Source organism: Artemia sp. Qi Xiang Cuo, chromosome 6 (genome assembly GCF_049724085.1).
Source record: "Artemia sp. Qi Xiang Cuo chromosome 6, ASM4972408v1, whole genome shotgun sequence".
NCBI classification, from domain to species: Eukaryota; Metazoa; Arthropoda; class Branchiopoda; order Anostraca; family Artemiidae; genus Artemia; species Artemia sp. Qi Xiang Cuo.
Window position 1 is genome coordinate 67,439,648 of NC_142799.1, and position 23,830 is coordinate 67,463,477.

The 23,830-nt window shown below is 35.6% G+C and overlaps 1 protein-coding gene across 1 annotated transcript in view; it reads left to right on the forward strand.

Moving 5' to 3' along the window:
* Nucleotides 1–23,830, forward strand: part of LOC148951539 (structural maintenance of chromosomes protein 5-like) — a 162,329-nt gene that overhangs the window by 135,880 nt on the left and 2,619 nt on the right. The window contains exons 15-19 of the mRNA XM_089090325.1: nt 437–613; nt 4,235–4,462; nt 11,886–12,113; nt 15,742–15,921; nt 21,046–21,141. Coding sequence (XP_088946451.1) covers nt 437–613; nt 4,235–4,462; nt 11,886–12,113; nt 15,742–15,921; nt 21,046–21,141 — 909 coding nt within the window. The remainder of the gene's footprint in view (nt 1–436; nt 614–4,234; nt 4,463–11,885; nt 12,114–15,741; nt 15,922–21,045; nt 21,142–23,830) is intronic.

Sequence of the window (23,830 nt, forward strand, 5' to 3'; positions counted from 1 at the left end):
AACTAGTTGATGTGTTAGTGCGTGCATAGATCTGACTTAAAATTTAGTAATTTGACTTGGGCTTGTATTCCGGATGATCGTGGCTATGGATAAACGAGGACTGGATAATTGAGTTTCTGCTGCATTTATTTTAGATTGCCGTATTGCCAGTCGCAGTACTCCTTTAGTTTATAGCCCCTATTTGAGGGTGGTTGCAATTCATAGTAGGAGGGGAAGGTTAAGCGCCGTAGCATCCAGTAAAAAAAGAGTTCAATTAATAGTAGATTTAAGAAAGGGATAGTCTTTTTCTTTATCTAAAGCATTACTTCCCTAGGTTATGGTCTAAATTGTTGTCTGAGACTATTCTGCTGTGTGTGCTTATGATGATTAACTCCTCGACTTTTCTCCTAAATCCTAAGAGAAAATAATTGATATATGAGAGGTATTTTAACTTCAGGGTCTGATTGCTAAAATTCTTTCGATCCAAGAAGCCATATCCAAAGGAATGCAGAACCGACAAAGTGATTTCCGATCATTAATCCTGAAACTTGCTTCGAAGGAACATTTGAAAAAAGAGATACAGGAATTAGAGAGGCAGTTTAAACACCAAGCATCTTGTCTTACGACCTTGAAGGTAAGTTAATCTATGTATTTGATTTACCCATTTTTTTGTAGTACCTATAATAAGCGGTTTTCACAAGCGATTTGGACAAATTAATAAAGTGAATTAAAAGAAAAAACTACTAATTTACCCTTTATAGTGTAACTCAATACAAGTGTTTTTGTTCTGATGAAAGGGAGTATAATTTAATCCCTGGCTATCTGTGAATAAGAACTGGCCATGCATGGGTATTTGTGATGATAACAAATGAAGATAATCGATTGGTCACCTTGTACAATATGGTGCACCAGGTATCATATAGCAATTTTAACGGTACTTAACGTTACTTGCGTTTAACGTCACTTGCGTTGAACGTTACTTTCGTATACTGTATGCGTATAAGTTCTGTGTATAATGCGTATAAGTTCCTTGCGCATGCGTACAAGTTCGTTGTGTTACTTGCGTATAACGTTTAACGTTACTTGTGCATATCCAAGGCGGTGAATCGTCAAATAGTGAGTGTGATGCCAAAACTCAGAAACTGCACAGCCAAGACAATAACGGATGCATTTTTCCGGCAATGGTGCACTGGGTTTGACTTGAGCTTGGTAAGTCCAAATAAAGTTCCATAATTTAACATGGCCCCAATTACTTGCACTACATTCTTCACCACAGAGACACAACAGATATTTATGTGTAGGTTTTGTTTAACTAGCCAAGGTACTGCACTCTAAGTAGGCACTCAAAAGTCCTCCCACCCCATTCGGGGACTACCTACAAATGATGCTCTTTTTTAGTTTTATTAAAGAAAAATAATGAAACTATCCCCATGTACCTGCGCAAGAGCCCCCGGGCGAAGTAATTGGTGCTTAAAAAAGAACAAGCACCACGGTGCTTTAAATTCAAGTCACACCATTGGCAGTTGTCTGTCCAGTCCCATTATATTTCAGTTCAGTTTTTTTACGTTGGCACTAGAGTCCCGTGTTACCACTACATCAACAGGCCAATAACACATTCACCTATGGTGCATACAAATAAAGAGCTGACTATACAGTCTCAATGTTTCTTATAAATGCAGTATTTTGACCAAAGATTGTGACCAGTTGATTGACTAAAGATTGAGACCAAAATATATGACCAAATTGAGCTAAGATTGTGAGGAACTCGTAAGAGTGAAAAGAAAACTGGTCCTCGAGTAAAAAAAAAAAAATCAACAACATTTACCCGACAGAATTCCTAAAGTTGTCTATGCCCATTTTGTTTTACTCTGTATCAGCTGTAGCTAAACAGCAATCGAAAATCATTTAGATAGGAAAAAGAACACCAGCGCAATTTAGTACTACCGTCAAATTAGTTTTAAAGTCTTAGTTAAAACATGGAAGTTGTGGCTTTTTATTGCCTCTTTTCTACTTTTTCTTCGCATTTGGTTAAAGAACACAACAAGTTTATCTTTGTATATAATTCTCTAAACTAGCCAATGTTCTGAACACGAACCCATCCTAAATTATTTTATAATCAATAGAAATAGTTTAAAACAGAAGACCTGTCCTATCTAAGAGCATTTCTGTTGCCATCACTTAAAATGGAATCCAAGGTTTGACCAACTTGAAATTAAACTTGTTTCGATTGATTTTTTTTCGTCCTTCTGTATAAAGAGTGTTGCCAGCGGTTCTAGTATTTTTTGGTTTCATTTAAACCTATGTTAAACCATCAAAGGATATCTTTCATCACTATTTCACACTCCTCCAACGGAAATCAAATTACACTGATATGGCTCCAGGATACTCTGGTAACAGGGGTAATGAATCGGAAGATAAAGCAGATAAGATTGGCCATCCTTGACACACTGTAGTCCAGAACCTTTCATTCCCATCTTTCAAGGTGCTGGAACGTGGCGATAAATAGACGGAGCTATGAGAGGGCGGAGCAAAATTGCCATTGAAGGATGGGACGTTAAGAAACAAAGTGATACCAAGGTTTAACCCCATGGTGATTTAACACCATATCCGACTTAATAGGTACGGCATGCGATTGGTTACTGAAGCTATTACCGGGATTGGGAATTTTTGGAATCATTCCACCCGGTTAGGAAGAGCTGAATCCCAAATTTACCAAAATTGCGTAATGGCCATGGAGACAAGGAGACATCCAATTGAGGAGTGTCCTGCCAGGATTAGATGCCAGTTGGAGATATTTCATAAATGTTCAGCTGGAGGGCATAGTTAGGTGTAGTAAGGTCCGACAGTTGATACTTTAGCAGTGACTGAACGGGAAACTGATCTCATTTCCACAGTTAATAAAAACCTACATTTTGACAATGAAGAAAAACAAACACAGCAAAAAAAAAAAGAAGCATTATGGTTTAAAGGAGAAATTATAAGCGCATCACTTTATAATTATCAGAATCGAACGTGGAAGAGAATAATTAGAACACACCTAATTGTAGGAAAATTCTCTGTGGTGTACTAGTATTTAATTTCTCTTTCAGCTTTCCTAAAGTGACAATGGTCTTCTATTCAGTTTCTCATTTTCTTTAGACTGGCGTATTTAATTTATCAGCTATTCAAAACTTTGGTAAAATATACAGATTATATATATAAACATATAAATAATAAATATATATAAATAATATATAGTAAAAATATATAAACAATATATACTTATATGAAAATATAAGTTCGAAATAGATTTTACAGGCTGTAACTTAATAAGCAAAGATACGGTATGTGAAATCTGTGAAACAGCGATAGTGCTTTTTCTCCAAATTCTTTACTTTTAAGTATTTATTTTTGCAAGGGTCAGCATTGCCACCTTTGAAAGCCACTATATAACGGAAAGCAAACTATATTGAGATTTTTTGTTCAAAATCAAAATAATGTTTTTCTTTAATATTGCAAAGAAAGTGGCTGCCCTCGGAATATTTAGGGACTAATCATTATTAACTAGTAAAGGGACAAAAATTATTGGATCGTATATGTCCAACTACCCTTAACCTTCTAACTACTCGTACTCAGAATCTGGTATTTTGACGCAGTTAATTTGGAATATTAGAACTCATTGCCGTTATGCAAAATTTCTCATTAGACCCCTTCCTCACCGTCATCACTAGCCACAAAATTTCCGATCTGTTTCTTAAGAAGGAAGAATCAGCCTGTTCTTAAAATAAAGATTTTTTTTAATTTTTTTCCCGTAAATTTTGAAATATTATGATACATACCTTGCAATTGGTGATGATTGTGGTGAACGAGGAGCACCAATCCACAAGTACAACTGAACTCGAGGATAAATTCAGTATAAACTTTTTTTTATCTTCTTGTGATGAGTCCAATAGAATTGAAAGAGAGTTACTTCAATGAAGTCAGTAACAACAATGATGTGTCAAATACTTTTGTGGAAACAGGGTTCTATTGTATAATTTGTTGATTCGATGGACGTCCTTAACAGTATATCCTTTGTTACAGTTCTAAACAGGATAGTTTTGCAAACTTTTAATGTATCAAAGAAAAAAGTATTTTCAAATAGCTTCCTCTGAATATCAAAGGAACATTTTGAAAGACTCGACATCTCTTAAGAATTTACAGATCTTGACTCAGTTAGGAATCCAAGCTCTATTTATTGGTATAATTGAATATAAATGTTTTTTTTTCTTTTTAGGATGAACTCAGTCAAATTGATAGGGAATTTTCTTCTGTGAAGTCAGTAGCAACATTGAAGTATCAAATGCTTTTGCAAAAACAGGTTTTACAACGTGATGGCAACATCAGTCGCAGTATTAGCTCCAAGGTTGCTCTCTTACCTGATTCGCTGGAGGAACTTGATAGAAGACTGGACAATGAGAAAGCAAGGCTTGTCTGCATGGCTGGAAATAAGGGAAGCTTAAATGTAGGTGGAATTTGAAAATCATCTGAGACAAGGGTTTATAACTTCAAAATATTGTAATATATATACAGATACATATATTTATATTAGACTCCGGCGCCACGCCGGCGCATCGACCGAACGCCGCCAACGAGAGACCCGGTTGACCGCCGAAGTATCGCAACGCCGCTGGTGTGCCAAACGCACGCCGCCACCGGTAGAGGCGGCGGCGTTCGGCTGACTTTGAATTAATCTTGCGGCAATTTTTATTGCGTCAACTACAAAGTCGGAGTTTGTCTATTCTCGTGTGGATTAGCATTTCAATTTTCCTGATTAAAAATCAGGCAGGGCTTGCACTATCCCCGAATTTTCGGGGATTTCCCCGAAAATCTATGTGCCACCCCGATAAAAAAAATTGATTACCCGAATCCCCGAAAATCACCCCATCACGGTGCCACCCCTAGTGATTTATCACTAGTGATTATCCCTGCCAAATATTACTTTATATACCATAATTTTTTACTACTCTTTTGTTCGTTAATTTTCGTCTCTTATGTTACTATGCATATAAACCAGACAGATACAATTGCAATATACACGGTTCTTCATATGTTGATAAAAGTATCGTTTTTATGAAATTAAAAGAAAATAAGTCTTTTTTAACTGAAAGCAAGGAGCGACATTAAAACTTAAAGCGAACAGCAATTATTCCGTGTATGAAAGGGGCTGTCCTCTCCTGAACGCCTCGCTCTTTACACTAAAGATTTTAAGGTTTTAAAAATAGAGTGGCAAAATGAGTCAAACTTTAGCTTAAAGAGCGAGGTGTTGGGCGTAATTTTTCGACTATGCTGAACAAAATGGCTATCTCAGAATTTTGATCCGGTGACTTTGGGAAAAAATGAGCGTGGGAGGGGCCTAGTTACCCTCCAATTATTTTGGTCACTTAAAAAAGGGCATTAGAACTTTTGATTTCCGTTCAAATGAGTCCTCTCGTGATATTTTAGGGCCATTGGGTCGACACGATCACCCCTGGGAAGAAAAAACAAACAAACAAATAAACACGCATCCGCGATCTTTATTCTGGCAGAAAAAAAATACAAAAGACCACATTTTTGCATGTAGGAGCTTTAAATCTCTGCATAAGGGTTATCTGATACGCTGAATCTGATGGTGTGATTTTCATCAAGATTCTATGACTTTTATGGGGTGTTTCCCCCGTTTTTCGAAAATAAGGCAAATTTTCTCAGGCTCGTAACCTTTGATGGGTAACACTAAACTTGATGAAATTCATATATTTTAAATCAGCATAAAAATCCCATTCTTTTGGTGTATCTATTTGTATCAAAATTGGTATCCGGTTTTTAGAGTTTCGGTTACTATTGAGTCGGATCGCGCCTTACTAACTGTTCGTTACTACGATCTGTTTGATGAGATTAAACCATTGCGAATGCAGTTTTGCAATTGCTATAAGATTCTTACATCGTTCGTAGTCAAGAATTTTATTTATAAGTTGAACGGAACGCATACACTTGAATTTTGGTTCACTTTTTGGTTCACAGGTTCACTTGAATTTTGAAATTGATAGTCAACAGATAGTTGGGACAGCTGATTCGTAAGTTTGTAGAGTTTTGTTTTCTTTCGCTATTTTTTGATACATTTTCTTAGTGTTTAATACACAATTATTGAACGCATGATATATTAAAGAAAATACAATCTTCTCTCTTAATTTTTTTTACCCCCCCCCCCCCAAAAAAAAAACAACCTTTTATTGAGACAAAATTTAGCTATAGACAATGTACAAGGTTGGGGAATTGAAGATTGAAACGGAAGTGACTTCAAAAATATGATTTATAAAGAAAATTGTATGTTATTGCTTATAGGGGGGGGGGAGGTGATATCCTTTTAAAATGATAATACCTCAATTTTTTTTTAATTGGCAGCGGGGATGCCAAAAAGATAATTATTTTTTTCATTTAAAGTGGAGACGGAAGAAAATGATATCAAATTCCCTTGGAAATCATTGAAATATTTTTATAGACCCAGGGCCCCCCATTGGGACTTGTTCATCGTCTCGGGTATTTTTGGATTTCTCATAGACTACTGGCCTAATTTGGCTTTTGTGTGTCCTCCCTTTTAATTAGATTCCATGGATCTTATTGAATGCCACGGCGAATCTATTATCTATTATTTCAACTATTATGCAAGGGTTCTGACACGCCACAGCCATTTCGTTTTTACCAGAGTTCTACGTCTCTTGGTTAATAACGAAAAAGACCAGCGTCCACCTAGTGACTTGCGAAGTTTTTAACTCATGAATAGGCCCGAATCTGTTGTAAATTCTAGCTTGGATTTGAGAAACACTGATAAAAGCATTAATGTTTGCGGTCAACATTGATCGTGCCGGCGGCGCACCGCCGACATCTCACCGGCGGCGGCACGAAAAAATCATCCGCGGCGCGCCGCAGCTGCTACTTTTGGCCCCGCCACCGGAGGCCTTCCCTTATCGGCGTGGCACCGGGGTCTAATTTATATCCTGCTTCATATTGCGGGATCCGGAGTATGTATACTGCGTAACAAGGCCGTATCCAGGGGGGGGGGGGTTTACCTGGTTTGAACCCCCCCCCCCCGAAATTTTTGACCGACTCGAAAATAAGTCGAAAATTAGTAAAACCTAGGTAAAATCAGTAAAATTAGTCGAAAACTGAGTTAAAAATTAGTAACCCCCCCCCCAAAAAAAAGGCAAAAATTAGTAAACCCCCCCCCCCTGAACAATTATCCTGGATACGGCCCTGCTGCGTAATACTAATCTTAAATAAAATAAGACGGAACAAATGAAGAGCTAGAAAAAAATAGCAAAAAAGTTGAGTAATAGAAATTACTTATGGTCACTATATACTTTGGTGAGATTGAAGTTATGACAGATAGAATGCCTTACTCTGATAAACCTGCTCCTATATATGTTATTTTTTCTGAATTTTCCAGAAAAGAAGATTTTAAAGAAAAGTAAAGAGCCATATTGAAACGTAGGACGAGCAGAAATAAAGTTTTATTAATTCAAACTTATAGCGACCATAAATTTCTATCGATAAATCAAGGAAATTGAAACGAACGGAAATTAAAATTAAGAATACCATTAAACATAAAGATAATCGGTATAACAATAGATGAATAAACGAATCCTAAAATTTACATAAATTAAAATCTTGATCAAGTCAAACTTGAAACAAACTGAAATTACCACAAACAGGAATAAGGCTACCGCCCCCCTAAACTTTCTAAATACCAGAGAGTCATTCGCGCATTACTTAAAATTATTTGTAATCCAACCAGTGTGTTTTTCATTTGTGGCAACATCAATAGCAGCACAATTAAAAATATCGCAAGGTTAATCAAGTTTTACAGATGTAAGTTGTTCTCCCCCTCCCCCACGTCTAATACCTTCCAAGCGGCCTAAGAGTCAGTTTATCTTTTATTGAAAACGATTTATATTTTGAACAGCGTGGTCCTCATTTGTCGGAACATTAAAAAAGAATAAATAGATAAAATACAAAAAAAAACACAGATAATCGCCGTAATTATCAAGCTTACTGGGAGAACTAATTAAAGCTTACTGATTGCCGGGTGTCTACATCAATTTATTGTTCCTCAATTTTTTAATATAACCTGCATGCACATGGTGCCTTTAGATTTAGCTCTACCGTCTCCCCGAGTCATAATTCAACGCCCGCCTGTCTCCCCTCCCCCTCAACACTTCCTGAAGGTTCCAACTAGATACACCGTCCCGTCCTTGATTGTGTAGCACCTGGTACCCGTGCAACTGAACCCTTGGTTAACTGGGCCTCGTGCAACTGGACCCTCATGCACCTCAACATTCATTTAAATCCATCCCCGTGCAACTCAAAGCTTGTTTAACTCAACCCAGTTCAACTAAACTTCCATGCAACTCAACCCTCACTCAAACTCAAACCCCTTTAATTCAACCCTCACTTAGCTTAAACCTATGTAAACCCCCCTGCATCGCCTGCAATACAACCCTCATGCAACTCGATCCCGTTTAAGTCAACCTTCATGCAACCCAACCCCCGTTTAGCCAACCTTGTTTTCCTCAACCCCCCCCCCCCTTTTAAGTCAACCCCATTCAGCTCAAACTTCCTTAAATCAACAATATACCTAGAAAACTTAATTCAGCTGCTTTTGTCGGAAGTAGCTGACTCGAATGAAATTGATTTTGCTCATTGATTAATGCTTACATAAGTTTTTTTTCTATGCTGCTTGAATGCAAAACTTTTCCCCTTCCTCTCTCCATCTAAAAAGATGGAGAGAGGAAAGGGGATCTCTTCCATCTCTCCCCTTCCGCCCGAACACGTACTTGAATTTCATGGTTGCAGCAATGGGTTGAATGAGGGTTGAGCCAAATAAAGTTGAGCTGCATGAGAGTTGAGCTAAACGAGGGTTGAATATCACAGGGGTTGAATTGAATGGGGTCTAGGTTAGAAGGGGGTTCAGTTAAACGTGTGCTCAGGTACACGCACACCATTGCACCTATCTGCCAACACATAGTGTCTTTTGATTAACCTCGCTGCATAACTAATGCATAGATTTATAATTCCCATCGGAGCTTATAGTGCAAAACATATGGGTCGGTTGAAGACAAAAGTAAGTATTTCAGCCCCTTCTTTCTTCCCAAAAACAAAATTTGAAGTCCCCTTCCCTCACTCTCCTCTTTCTTTTCCCCGATAGTGTCCAAAATTTTCAACTCCAGCTCCGAGCTGCTCCCGAGATATTGCAGATGTGGTATTTTGACAACCTAGATGCATAATGTGTCTCGATTTACCACTGCTCCCTTTTCAGAGTCGAAATTTGAGGTTCAATATACCCCTTCCTGACCTACGACTCCTCAGCACTTTGCGAAAGTTTCAACGCGGTCTCTTTTCCGTTCCGGAGATATTGTGGATAATTTAATAACTATGGCACACTTAGCATCTTTTAATTTACTGAGGTACACGTGTCGTTTCCAGAGTTTATCCTTGGCAAACTCTGCAAATCTTGCCTATGGAACGATCCTTAAGACCTTCTACCAAATTGGACAACCAAACATGGCCTCAATTTCTACCAAAACCCATCTGTAAATAGCTTGTAATTTACATAATTTAAGGACATTGCCCATGGACATGTAACGTTAATATTAAAGACATCATTATTAGACCTTTCGACTTTTCTGAACCAAATGGCTGTCTCAAAGTTTATGTCATGGGAGTTACAGAGGGGGGGGGAGGCAGATAGCAGAAACTATCATAGCGGGAAGTGTGGTCGCCCTCCAATCACTTTCAGCTCTTCAAAAGGGCACTAGAACTCTCAATTCTCAGTCGAATGAACCCCTCTCAAGTTTTTAAGACCCCTCCCTTCAAACGTAGTGGCTGCAGGAAAACGATTTTCTGGCCCTTTTCTTGTCCTTTGTTTATCGAGTGCTAATTTGCCAAAGCTACCTTTATCTAATTTTTTTTTACTTCCTACTATGAACTCGTGTCTAGGAAACTTGTTTTATCAGTTATCTTTATTATTTAATTTTTCATTTTATTATACAAATATGTTTTATTTATTAACTATTAAGCACTGCAATAGTTTTTCGGTCACTTCTGGAGTTTACTTGTCCAGTGTGGCATTTTGGTCTTTCTTCAGAGCATATTTATAAGATTGAAAATGTTCAAATCGAGCACTTAGAATCATAAATGGTGAAGGGAAGGTTCCATATCATTATCTTCTAGGTAAGTTCAAGCTCACCACATTGGCCGAGAGAAGGAGCCTCCTATGCCTTCGTTTCGGTACCAAGACCCTGTTCCTCTATCACGTTCCATCATCCCCGAACCCTACTTTCCTGCCCGCAACAGACCGTCCCGTATAAAATCCCAAAAAGTCCCCAAACTGACTCCATTCCCCGCTAAACATGAAAGGTGTCGGAAGAGTTTTGTTCCGAGTTTTGTTGAGTTGTACAATAGCCAGGAGAATTAGTCTCTAATTTTATCGTTATCTTTTATTTTCTTTTTTTTCTTTTTGACTTTTTAACTAAATTTTTGACTCATCATGTTTTTTTATGTATTTTAGTTAATTAAGAACTTTTTAAAATAAAATTATATTCTATTCTTCTATCTTGGGTGCTTGGAGATATCGACTATTACAAGAAACACTTCTTTCTAGCGTAGAGGTAATTTTCATATGTTTGGAGTACGGAAGGTCTTAAACTTCATTCTGAATGCTCACGTACGTATATCTCAATGAATTAGTCTGTACATTGATCCAAGTGTTCGAACATCAATATTCTCCATTAGGTCAGGCGTCAGATGTCAAAATTTTCGGTGGAGAAAGACAGATGCAACGTTCCCTCCACTACACGTGCTGTAATCAATTAAGCATTTTTTAAATCCTTCTATTTACAGGCGGCACTATATAATAGTTTTTATTGTGATGTCTGAATAGTTTTGAAGCTAATGTCCCGTGTCACCTTGAATTCTAGAAAATTTTACTTTTCCCCAGTGTTTTTTTTTTATATTTCCATAATAATTTGCCCATTTTGTCACTTTTTTAATGACACCAGCTGATCTTTGGTTTCATATATAGATGTTATTATCAATCCCAGTCAGCGAAGTATTGAGCGTTATTCAGAAAACTGTTTCATCGTCTCTGAAAAATGCTGTAATGTCAGCCTCGAAGTCCACTCAGAAAAATCTGAAGTTTCCCTTTTTATTGCTGTAACTAGCCCTCCTTATCGGCACTTCCTTATCGAGGTCCTCCTTATGGACACCTCTATCCACCATACTTGCAGTCTTTTTATTACCCACATTTCTCGCCGAAGATCCTCCTGTAACGCTTCAGTTGTTTCTTAGAAATTGTTTTAATCGTTTTCACCCCGCCAGTCTTTACAACACTGTTACGCTGCCTCATATCCGGCATGAAATATTTTTGGAAGACATTCACTAACACTGATAAAGCCAAAATCAGTTACACCTTTTTCTGTTTCATCAAACATTTGCTCCACCTACCGCTAGGAAAACAAAAAACAAGATTGATTAATAAAGGTGGTGGGATCTGAAAACTCATTGAGATCCGAAAGGGAGAACCAGGATGTCTCTTTGGTATATGAAGAATCCCCTTCCCCCCAAAAATGTTGAAAAGTACTTTTATCACCAAGCAATAGATTTTGACAATGAGAAGTTGTTATTTTAGGTATTAGAGATAACAACAATAAACTTTGATAAGTGACTATATAAGGTTTGAAACAATTTATAAAAGGGAATAGAATGTACTTCCATGTTTTTGTTTCATTTCTCTCTGTTTTGTACCCTCCATTTTTGACTGTTAAAATAAAGGTGCAAAAATAGCTCTGAAGCCCCCTCCCTCCCCTTTAATTGTTTTAGGCGATAATGTACATTGTTTATTTCTCCAATTATAGGCAGTAAAAGATTACGATAGCAAGCAAGAGCAAATGAAACAACTTGAAAAAGACATATTGGATAAGACAGCCGGCTTACGGGAACTAGAAGTTAGAATCAAAGGAACAAGAGATAGGTATCTTGTACGCGTCGAAAGCCTCATCACAAAACTTAGTCAAAACTTTGGGAAACTCTTGGCGACACTGGGCTGTGCTGGAGAAGTCATTTTTGACAAAGGTGACGGAGAGGTAACTAATCCTATTTCTTACATATCCATACTCTTATTTCTTGAACTACAGTAGCCAAAGCACTTTGATTGCTAGGATGTGGCTGATAGCTGGCGGTGCCACCGACCCAACAAAAAATTGTTAAATTCATTGTCTGCTAAAGTTTTCCTTTTTTTTATTTTGTGTGCATTGACTTATAATTTGGTATAATTTGGAAGATAGTCTTTATCAAAAACACTCTTTTTCTTATTAATTCTAACCAAATCACCTACATTAAATTTATGTTTCGTTGTTTGAGAATCTATGTCTGGAAACATATTTGTATACGCCCTTTGTTTATTTTTTTTTTTACTAGCTTCTTTTGGTCTAATTTAGATTGATCTATGATGTGACTAATTATAATTGTCAACTAATGACGGTAATACATCTATCCAACGTTTAGTATTGTTGTAAGTAAAATGTTTCCATAATTTCTCTTTAATAGTTCTATTAAATCGTTCCACTATTTGAGCTTTCAATTCACTTTCAGATGAAAACCAAAGAATTTCATGACTTTTTAAAAATACTTGAACGTTTTTCATAACAAATTCTTCACCTTTATCTGTTTGTAACTTTTTAGGTTTTCTATTTTTAAATAAATCCGTGAAAGCATTAATAATTTCCTTGCCCATTTTATTTTTTAAAGGAATACACCAAGCATATTTACTAAAACAATCAATCACTGTAAGAGCGTCACAATGTAACAATCAATCACTGTTTGTGGGCACCCTTGCATTGCGCGGGGCCTGTGTGCGTGTATGTGTCAGTTCGTTTGTTCCTTTGCCTGTGTGTATAACCTTTACATATTTATCTATGAGTATGTTTGTGTGCATTTGTGTGCTTTTTTATGCTGTTTGTTTGTCGGTGTAGGCACACGTTTGTATATCTGTTGGTGTGTCTGTGTGACAAATCCACCAAGTGATTTTCAGCTTATTTTCAGTCCATTACTTTGGGTCTGTACATAGTGGGAAACTATAAATAGTAAGCGTTGTTTTAAATGGTGACTTTTTTTTCCACTAGAGTAGAGTCTTGCGGGAACTTCTACGTGTTAGAAGGACCTTGCTTATTGTGCAACTTGTGTTTCTTCACTGTACACATTTTTTCAGTCATTTTGCAGAGAAATTAATGACGTAATGGACTTCAATTTTTGTTGTTGTTGCTTTGCCAACATTATCTAATCTTATGTTAGTAAAATAGGCTTCAATCCCTTCAAAAATGTGTTTTTAAAAATATAAAATTTGGTTTTTCCAATTGACTCGCAAATAAAACCCTTTAGGTCTAGCTTGTACCCCAATGCATAAGCAAACAAATATTAGTCTCCTTGAAAATGTGGCCAAATAAATTTTTTCTCCAAACGGCTTGAACATTACACCCATAGCTGCGGCAACCTAACTCCGACTCAAGGTCGTAATACGGCTGAAACATTTTTATAGGGTGACAACCAACTCAATACGCAACACTATTGTATTAAGGGCTATGCATTATTTGGGAGTAAAAGCTAAGAACTTGTTAAATTTTTTGTTTTACTTGTTAAATTTCGTTTGTTTGTGCAATTTCTATATTTGACTTTACCATGTTGTATATATTTATTGTTTGAACCGTGCGCATAAATCTTGCTTTGATATCGTCGTATTATATTCAAGATGGTGATTACTTTTAAAATAGCAGTACACATGGAGATAAAGGGTTTGCCCTTTTCCTTAAAATTTCATTATTTTTTATTTAATTTCTTCATTCATTTTGATCCTTGGGGGGATTGGAGGATATCCTGAAGAGTAGAACTGCAAAAAGAGATAAATCCTTCAGCTTCTGTTGAGGAGAAAACGAGTTGTGTTGTTTTACACACTTTTATTGGCCTGACTGTTGTAGAGAACATGACGGACCAAATATTGTAACAATAAATGTCGTACGGGCTTATACGCAAAGAGTGAAGGGTTCTTAAAGCGCCCAAAGGGGAGTCGGATAAAATCATCCTCTGCGCAGTGAGAAAACACATCTAACTCGAGTTACATCTGCGTACAAAGCAAATATTTGGGGTCTTTTTTGCCTAAAAACATCAGATACGTCCTGAGGGCACCCTGTGCACACGCATGTATTGAATTTTTTGAATTATGGCTATAAGTTTCCGATGGTACAGGGGAAGCATACCTGCTTGTCACGCGGGTGACCGGGGTTCGATTCCCCGTTTGAGGGAATTTTTGATACATTGGCTTTAGATATAACTGTACAAGCCTATACTATAGTTATAGAAAAAGGCAGTTTTTCGTACAAAATTGATTCTAGTAATGATGTATTTCTTATATTATTATCTTGTCCAAAATAAGCGTGTATAAATGTTGCATTCACTTATTACGTCATAACCGTTTTTTACTGTGGCTACTGTGGAATGGTCAAGAGTAGTTTTTTTGTAAAAAGTGATACTAGTTGCCCTCCAATGTTCTTGGTCACTTAAAAAGGGCAATAGAACTTTTAATTTCCGTTCGAATGAGCCCTCTCGTGGCATTCTAGGACCACTGGGTCGATACGATCACCCCTGGAAAAAAGAAAAAAAAAACAAATTAACACGCATCCGTGATCTTTCATCTGGGAAAAAAATACAAAATTCCACATTTTTGCAGATTGGAGCTTGAAACCTCTACACCAAGGTTCTCTTATACGCTGAATCTGATGATGTGATTTTCATTAAGATTCTATGACTTTTAGGAGGGGTTTCCCCCCTTATCGAAAATAAGGCACATTTTCTCAGGTTCGTAACTTTTTATTAGTAAGAAATAAACTTGATGAAACTTATATATTTAAAATCAGCATTAAAATCAAATTCTTTTGATGCATCTATTGGTATCAAATTTCCTTTTTAGAGTTTCGATTACTATTGAGCCGGGTCGCCTCTTACTTACAGTTCGTTACCACGAACTGTTTGATAACAATAAACGATATTATTTTATTAATTTAGTGTCGCAAGACCATGTACGAAGATGTGAAGTATCAGAAAACTTATAAAAGAACATAATTTTTGTAATCGAGCAGGAGTTGAACGACATGTGAAATTTTCTCAAACGAGATGGGATGAAGTCATAAAAAAAATATTTATAGGAAGTGATAACTCTATTGGAGGGGGGCGGGTAAGGGGAAGTTTTGAATATAGAGTAGGATGGAGTAGTGTTCAGCGTTGTATTGGCTTTATTTTAAGCACTAAGGTTGGATGATTCATCGAGTGTCCTCCTAAACCTAAAAAGTGTGTTTCAAGGAGTCGTATTTTTAGTAACGCTTGGTTCCTTCAAAATCCGATGATATTTTGTATGCGAAATTTTCACTTCTGTTTTCACATCCAGTACCCTTTCGGTATAGTGGTATTTTTGTTTACAGCCAAATTTAAAGCAATTAAAAAAGCTTAGGATTTGTACTTGCGGTTTTATAATAAGCTTCATGATTAAGATGGGTGGAATACGTTGTGTGTGTCTGTGGATTTTTATTATTTTTTTTCTCATAGACACATTAAGGTTTTCTTTTATTGGTTTTTCGATACTCATTGATCTGGTCCTCTTCAATTTTATTTGTTGTTTCCTCAAAGTAACCTTATTTTGATATGACGGTAAGAATTTTGTTTTAGCATGATTATTGCAAATATGGTCTCAAAATTCGTGTGAAATACAGAGATTGTGAAGAGCTACGAGACTTCTCGTTTCAAAGTCAATCAGGTGGTGAAAAGTCAGTTGCAACTGCCATTTACATGATGGCAATGCAGGAATTAACTACTGTACCTTTTCGATGCGTTGATGAAATCAACCAGGTAGCCTATCCTTTTTTTTGCATTTTCTAAAATCGAACATTCTTGCTTTTTAGCTGATTGCACTCAATTTTTCAAAAAAAAAACTCTATATGCAGTTCTGCGGATTTTGGGAGTGGAGAAAGGCTAAAAAAATAAAAATGGAGAGCTGGCTGAAAAATCAGCAAAAAAAGCTATAAAATATATATTAACAAATAAAAACATAGAACATAAAAACATAAAAAACACAAATATCAAAACATAAAAAACATAAAAACATAAAAAAAAACATAAAAAAATAAAAATATAAACATAAAATATTAAAAATATAAAAATAAAAACATAAAACATAAAAAAACATAAACATTAAAACATAAAAAAAAACATTGCACCAAACAGCATATGTAGCTTTCTTATGAAGGTGCGGTAGTCTTTGAAAATCAACAGATTGTTAATTTTTGAATTTTTGCGGACGAAAGGCTTCGTCAATTTTAGCTAGTTATTTTGCTGTTTTTACGCTATTTATCAATTCTTACTTTTACCTCGTCTTTCCAAAATACTGGCTTCTTGTGAACTCATGAACAGACCTTTTATGAATAGGATCTAAACCCCCCACTTAGGGCTTTTTAGACTGTCATTAATATTCTACATACACCTCTTTCTTACATGTCTGACTTGAAATATCCTTGGAAAGTAGTCCTAACTTCAAAAAAAGAAGAAAAAATTTGAGTTTGGTTGAGAACCCTGCTTTTGCTCTGAGACCCAACCTGCCAAGGTATGCACACATTCATGCCGAACTTTTCCTTTCAACAAATATTTAGTTATTTAAAATTAATGATTCACAAGATAACAATCATCATGTTGCTTAGATTTTTTATGACATGAGAAAAGGTTCTTGAACATTAGATCACCAAATACTTTTGATAAAATGAAAACCTAAGTACTCTATTGAAGTGAAAAAGAAATGTAATGAAAATGAAAGTGCTCTATTTGAATTAGGCCTTTCTGACCGGAAAATTACAGTAAGATAAATGTTTTTTTTCCTTTGATTTGTCAAATAATTAGATTAATGGTGTTTTACAGGCAAAGTCGTATCCAGGATTTTGTTCAGGGGTTGGTATTTTTTTTTGGGGGGGGGGAGGGTACTACAAAACGCATCCAAAATCTGTTTGTATACATTTGGTCACTTTTTTACGAGTCGGACAAAATTTGGGGGCGGGGGGGGGGGGGCTAAACTCGGTAACAAAACGACTGAATCTGAAAATGCACTCAAGATATGGGGATTACTCACAATAATTTGAAATTCTATTGATATTTGAATGGCGAATTTGTGTTTTAATTCCAAAGATTTTAGAGTTTTTTTTCTGGATTGTGGTCACTTTTGTGTAATGATTTTTGACATTATTTGCCTGAAGTTTTGTATTCTAGACAAGAAATATCTTCCTTATACAATGAGTATGTGCCCTTTAGACGAACCATTTTCTATCCATACTTCTTTCTCTTTCTTTTTTTTTCATTTTAAAATTGCGTTAAATAACTTTTCCAAAGAATTATTTTACTGTTAAACAATCTAAATTCCAAAATTTTGCGCAGGAAACGAAGTCTTAAAGAATTGTTGTGCAAGATCTACGGTTGATGGAAATTCCCGCAGAAAGAATTAATGTAATAATCGCAGCAGCCAACACTGCTACCCAAATTTCCGCTGCAAGAGTTACCGCCTCAAACTCACTAACACCTAATGTGTGTTTTGTTTTCTTGCTTGTATTTATGACTTGTCCTTTTTTATTTGATACCGGTGTTCCCAGCTAGGTTGACACCAGAACTATTTTACAATACAACAAATTAGGTCAATATTGCTGTTCATATGTCTTTCAAACTTTGTGCTTTTGGATATATATATTTTTTTTTCATTTTTTCTACCATATAAACTACCAATTTAAACGAGGGAATACTATCAGAATGTGAATATTGTCACATGAAAATTTTTAAATGAAGTAAAGACTTCTGTACTTCTGGACCACTCTGTCTAAAGTGAACGAGAGTACCTTTTTTTCAGATAAGATTCTCTTAATACTCAACACGGAGTGTGGGGCTACCAGATTTGAGCCCCCCCCCCTAAATTTTGTCCGAGTCTTAAAAAAGTAACAAAAATGCATATGAACCAATTGTTTGTGTGTTTTGTAGTTTTTCTGTAAATCTCCCCCTCCCCCGACGAAAAATCCTGGATACGCCCCGGCTCAACACCCTAGATTTTAATATGATCAGCCATTTAATGTTTCTACACAATTGACGGCCGTATTCGTTATTTTGATTTGGTGGTGAGGGGGGGGGGGTTGAATACGGAAGCAATAATATTTAGGTAGTTTTCTAGCATTAAATTATTGAAAAATGTGCATTTCTCATGTAATTCTCCACATTGCAGTGACGGGGAAGGAGTTTCATCCTGGGGTCTCTTGTGCCCCCCTCCTCTTTCCTTATATTCTGAGAACACCAAAGATTATGGGGAACTGATAAGAAAAGAAAATCGCTAACTCTTATTTAAAAAAACGAAAAAAAACTAAATAACTATATAATATAAACAAGATAATAAAACTCCCGTATAAAATTATGGTTTTTGTTGTGTTAACTTTTGCTTTACATATGTCCGAAAATAATCTTTTCTTAACGAATATTCAGAGTCCGATTCTTTTTTTGTCTTCCGTAGAGTTTAAACAAGTTCTTTTTTTTGTTCTAAAAATGTCTAGTTTTGTGCCAAATAAAGTTTTTTCTGCGGGGAATACTGACTTATAGTGTTGAAGTTTTTTTGGGAATTGAGACTTATGGTGACAATGCTCTGTCGGATACGACATGCTGAGACTGGTTTCAAAGCAATTATTTTGAATTTGATGGTAATGAGCGTTCTAGCGCGCTGAAAAAGTTTTAAGACAAAGAACTGGAGAAATTGCTTGATCGAGACTCATATCAGATGATGGCAGAAGTTGGAAAAATAGTACAAGTCTCTAGGGACGGACCTTGAATTGAATCGAGTTTATTTCAAACATATGTCACAAGTAAAGTAGAAGATGGAAAAATAAACAAAAAGGAAAATGAATAAATGAGCCGCAACACTAAAATACATGAATAATCAACGCAACACTATATTCCACTAAGTAAGTAAAGCCTTCCAGGGATGGCTACTACCTTCAACTTTTTGCGGTCCTTCAATTGCAATTCTTCTACAGAAACAAAAAGATTGAGCACTGAATATTTCCTAGTTGCATGTGAATTGCCTGTGTAAAGTGGAACCTAGATTAAAACTTGGGATACCTTCCTTATAGCTACTTCATTTTCAACATGTCATAATTTCCAGAATGGTGAAATATACAAGATTTGAGGCATCGCAACCGCTACAAATATCTTTAACAATGATTTTCTTAAATTCCTTTTTGAAGAATCAGAAGCCCCCTAAGCTGATCGGATTCTCGATTCTATGTGTATTACCATGTGTAGTTTGCATAGTATTGACAATTGGCAAATCCAGATAAACAACCGACTCGGAAGGTATCACCACATCTGACCCTAGTTGAATCTCAGTTTTGGACCGAGCTATTTAAATTAAATAAAACAATTTCATATTTTTTTGTGTAAAACTCCAAAGAAACGCATCATTCTATTTCCAATATTTTTAAATTTTATTCTAAAAAAAAAAATTTCTAGACAAGTTATGAAAGTCATCTGCAAACCCAACTAGTCACGTCAATACTGGCGAGTCTGCAACCAAAAGTTGCTCTGGTCTTTGAAGAGGGAATACTTTCATCTTTGAATGAATACTTTGAGCAAAGGGCTCTTCTACCTTCTAGTTTAAATAAAGCACTTATTAAATAAAAAAGACTGCGATAACTTCATCGCAGCACACAGCAGTGTGCTGTGTGCTGCAGTAGTGTGCAGCACCGCCCGAGACCAACACAGCAGTGCACAGTGTCCATTGTTTTTGGCAATATTTAATTCGAAAGCTCATTTTATTTCGTTTTGTCTTGTAACATAGAAAGTTTGGCTAATTTAAAAGGAAATTTCGGTTGTATAACTTGCATGAAGATTTTTAATTAATATACTGTCTCTTAATCTGTGACGAATGTGACTTTGCCAGTTTTGGGTTTACAACCCCTGGCCTGAACAAATATGGTAAATCGAGCGGATATCAGCAAAAAAAGAAGACTGGGTATAAAATGTTTTGATAGTTTAACCTTGTAAATTGCTTTACTAAAGTATTGCTTCCTGTGGGATAACGTTCGTATGGGGTCAATGAGAATTATTTGGATACCGAAAAGGATAACGAAACTTCTGTTCTTTCATCTTGTATGGCAACGTGGTTACGTATAAAACCTCTGCATGTCTCTTAGTAACAATCATACCAATTGAAAAGTGTATGCATACATATATTAATTTATATAGCTGACAAAATAATCTGGGTTGTTTTTTTGGCTCCATTTTGTTCTTCCTAATGCTAAATGGTTTCGGAGATCGATGGTAACTATTTTAATAAAAATTAGTTTTATTGACCATTGAAAACCTCAGTTCCAGAAAAGACTTACTATAGTATTAATAAGACATTTCGTCTAATTGAGAGGGTGACAATTCGAACCTCAATACGATAGTATCGAATTTTCTGGCTCGATTTCGTTTTTTGGAGCGCTAAATGGTTTGGGTGATTGATAATGATTGTTTTTATAACAACTAATTTGATTGGTTGTCGAAAACCTTTAGGTGTCAGAAAACACTTAGTGTAGTGTTAACAAGGCATCTCCTCTAGTTAAAGGTCTGACAGTTCGAACATCACTACGATAGTGTAGAATCATGCTTGCAGATTTTTCAGTATGGAGACCAGGGTAAGAACCACAAGATATAGCGATATTCTAGTTTTATAAAATACCAAGTGGTTATTTTATCTTTCCCTCCTACAGTTATTTTAGTTTTCTTTTTTTCTTCTATAAAAAACTTTCAGAAACACACAAAAAAAAAAATCTTGAAAGCTTCTAATAAAGGGATTTTTAAGCCCCCCCCCCCTGAAATTCAATTTTTTATCCATCCTAGATTTTTGTATGACTTTTCGTATAGCTCATTTTTTAAAGAAGAACATTCACAATCATTAAAATTTGTTTTTCCTTCTAGGGAATGGATGAGGCCAATGAAAGGAAGGTATTTGAGCTCCTTGTAAATACTTCTTGCGAAGAAGGATCTGCTCAGTATTTTCTGCTTACGCCCAAGGTTTGTTATCCCATTTAATTAGTAGAAGCTAACGAACACTAAGCTCTCCCAATGATAATAAATAGTAGAGGTTGATCAGTGGATTTCTTAGATTATTAATGCCACGGAAAAAACAATATCCTCCTGACTTTCAGTGAGTTTGTCCATAGAAACTATGCCTTCAAATGGAGTAGAAAAATGCAAAAAATAGTCGTTATAAACGGCGCTCAAAGTCAGGAATTGTATTTCTTTTTTTACATAACAAAAACTATTCAATATTTTTTCAAGCCGCTATTTTCGTCGAGAATAGTATATATTATACTCTGTATCCAAAATTCACTTAGAAAAGCTCTTTGACTTTCAATTATGAGTTTTTCAGAGGTCATCTTCCTCGATAACTATAGCGAAGTCTTTTTCTACTTGATTCTAAAAAAACAGGTAGTATATGATTTGTTTTCTTATAATGCATAGGCCAAATGGCCTCTAAATGATACATTAGAATCAGTTCTAAATTGCGTAATACTTTCTTGTGCATGAAGACGCACATTCATAGTGATCCTTTTAAATCTTGAGCATTTTTACGGTTCTTTCATTATTATTCGCAGTTTCCGTATAATTCCTTTTTTAGAATTTTTTCTCAAATTTTTAGTCCCATCTATTCTGCCCCCCCCTCCTCAAATTAAATAAACTCCAGTGTGTGTTAGCAGATAAGGTTGGTGTAGCTTGTCCTTCGATAATCAGTTTTGGTTTGTTATTTTTCCTTAGTTAGGGTAATGGCACATTATTTAAGAAGCTAAGCTTCTGTACAATCGGTTTTAAACCTTCGAAGTCGGTGTTGGTAAGGAAGTCGAAGTCGGCTGTTGATAACAAAGATGAGCCTGATGTAGCAATATCGATGTAGCAAGTTCTTATCGAAACACATTCAACATTTATTTCGTAAAAAATGCTTGATAACAATCAAAGTAGGGGCCCAACTTTGCACATACAGACATATTGTGCCTCTTTCGATTCATGACCGTTAATATCACAGTATTACCAGCCTAAATCAAAATACTCTAAGTACATATTTGACAGTTGATGTTTGACTGGCACTAAATTTGGTATTCGAGGGCTTCTGAAGTTTGTTGATTACAAATGTATGGCTAATAATGCAAAATAGAAATTCAGTGTTGAAATATGCCAATTACGTGTATCGCAAATAGTGTTTGACTTTTATCAAAGGTTGTATTAAAGGATTCCTGTGTTTATTGATTACAAAACAGATGTGAATTTTGTAATGCAGAGGTCAATAATCAAAACGCGGTAAATGGCATACGAATTCGAAAAATATAGTTTGATTTCCATCTATGTTTAGTTTTAAGGTTTTCTAAACTTGTTGCTTACTGATCTGGCGCTAATTGTGCAGTATAGAAATTGCTATTTATAGACATAAAACCATTATCAATAAAAAAAGAAACAGAAATTTAATTTCAAAAGCAAGTTCTGTCATGAAAAGTAAAGGGCGAATTTAACAATTTAAACAAGTAGAGTGTAAGGCATTGGACCTAAAATAAGCAATAATGCTAAGAAATATAAAATTAAAAATTAAAATAAATCGAGTTTACAAAATATTGTCGGGTCAAACTTAAAACAAACAGGAATTACCATAAATAAGTGTAATGTTGCCACCCTTCAGAGCCTCCAGAAGGCTATAATGGAGTCTTCGAGGGAAACCGAACTTGCAGCGTGTAATAAAGACAAACTTAAAAGGATTAGGAACCACAACAATTAAGTATTAAGTTGCCGCCCCTCAAAGCCTCCAAAAGCCTAAAATGAAGGCTTTGAAGACGATTGAATTTACGGAGTTTAATAGAAACTAAATTAAAACAAACACAACTAATACGAATAAGATTAGCATTACCAATCCTCAAAGCCTAATAGAGCGTATAACAGCAAAGCCTGGAACGTGTAATAAAGACAAGCTTCAAAGGATTAGGAACTACAACAATTAAGTGTTGTGTTGCCACCCCTCAAAGCCTCCAGAAGACTAAGACTGAATGCTTTGAAGGCGATTGAATTTACGGAGTTAAATAGAGACAAACTTAACACAAACACAACTAACACAAATTTGCACAAGTTTAGCACAACTAACACAAATAAGTTTAGCATTGCCACCCCTCAAAACCTCCAGAAAATTAGAGTGGAGGCTTTGAAGGAGACCGAATTTACAGTGTATAATAGAAACAAAGATACAAAAAATACTTAAAAAAGATACAAAGAAAGAAAAAATTGCAGTTTTTTTTCATTTTTTAATGTTTCATTGTTAATTTGTTTCCAGTGAGCCAAATTAGAAAGTGAAAATCAACTTTTCCTACAATTGACCTGTTTTCCCTGCTCCCCTTTAAATTTTTGCCTGGCAGATTTAATTTTCCTTGGTTTGATGATTCCTTTTGTGACAGGCCTTTATCACTAAAATTCAAATTTTTGGCTTTAGACTCAACAAATCAGATGAAAACGAGTACTTCTTCAAACTAATCTCCGATATTCAAATATGTTCAGATTAGAGATATTCCCCAAGAAAAAAGTTTAATGCACATGAAACTTTAATGGAACAAATCACTAACAATGATTTTATAATTGTTACAAAGTAATAACAACATGAAAAAAGACAACAACATAAAGACAAGGTAAAATCTGAATAATATTTGTATTTTTAAAGAAGTAGGAACTG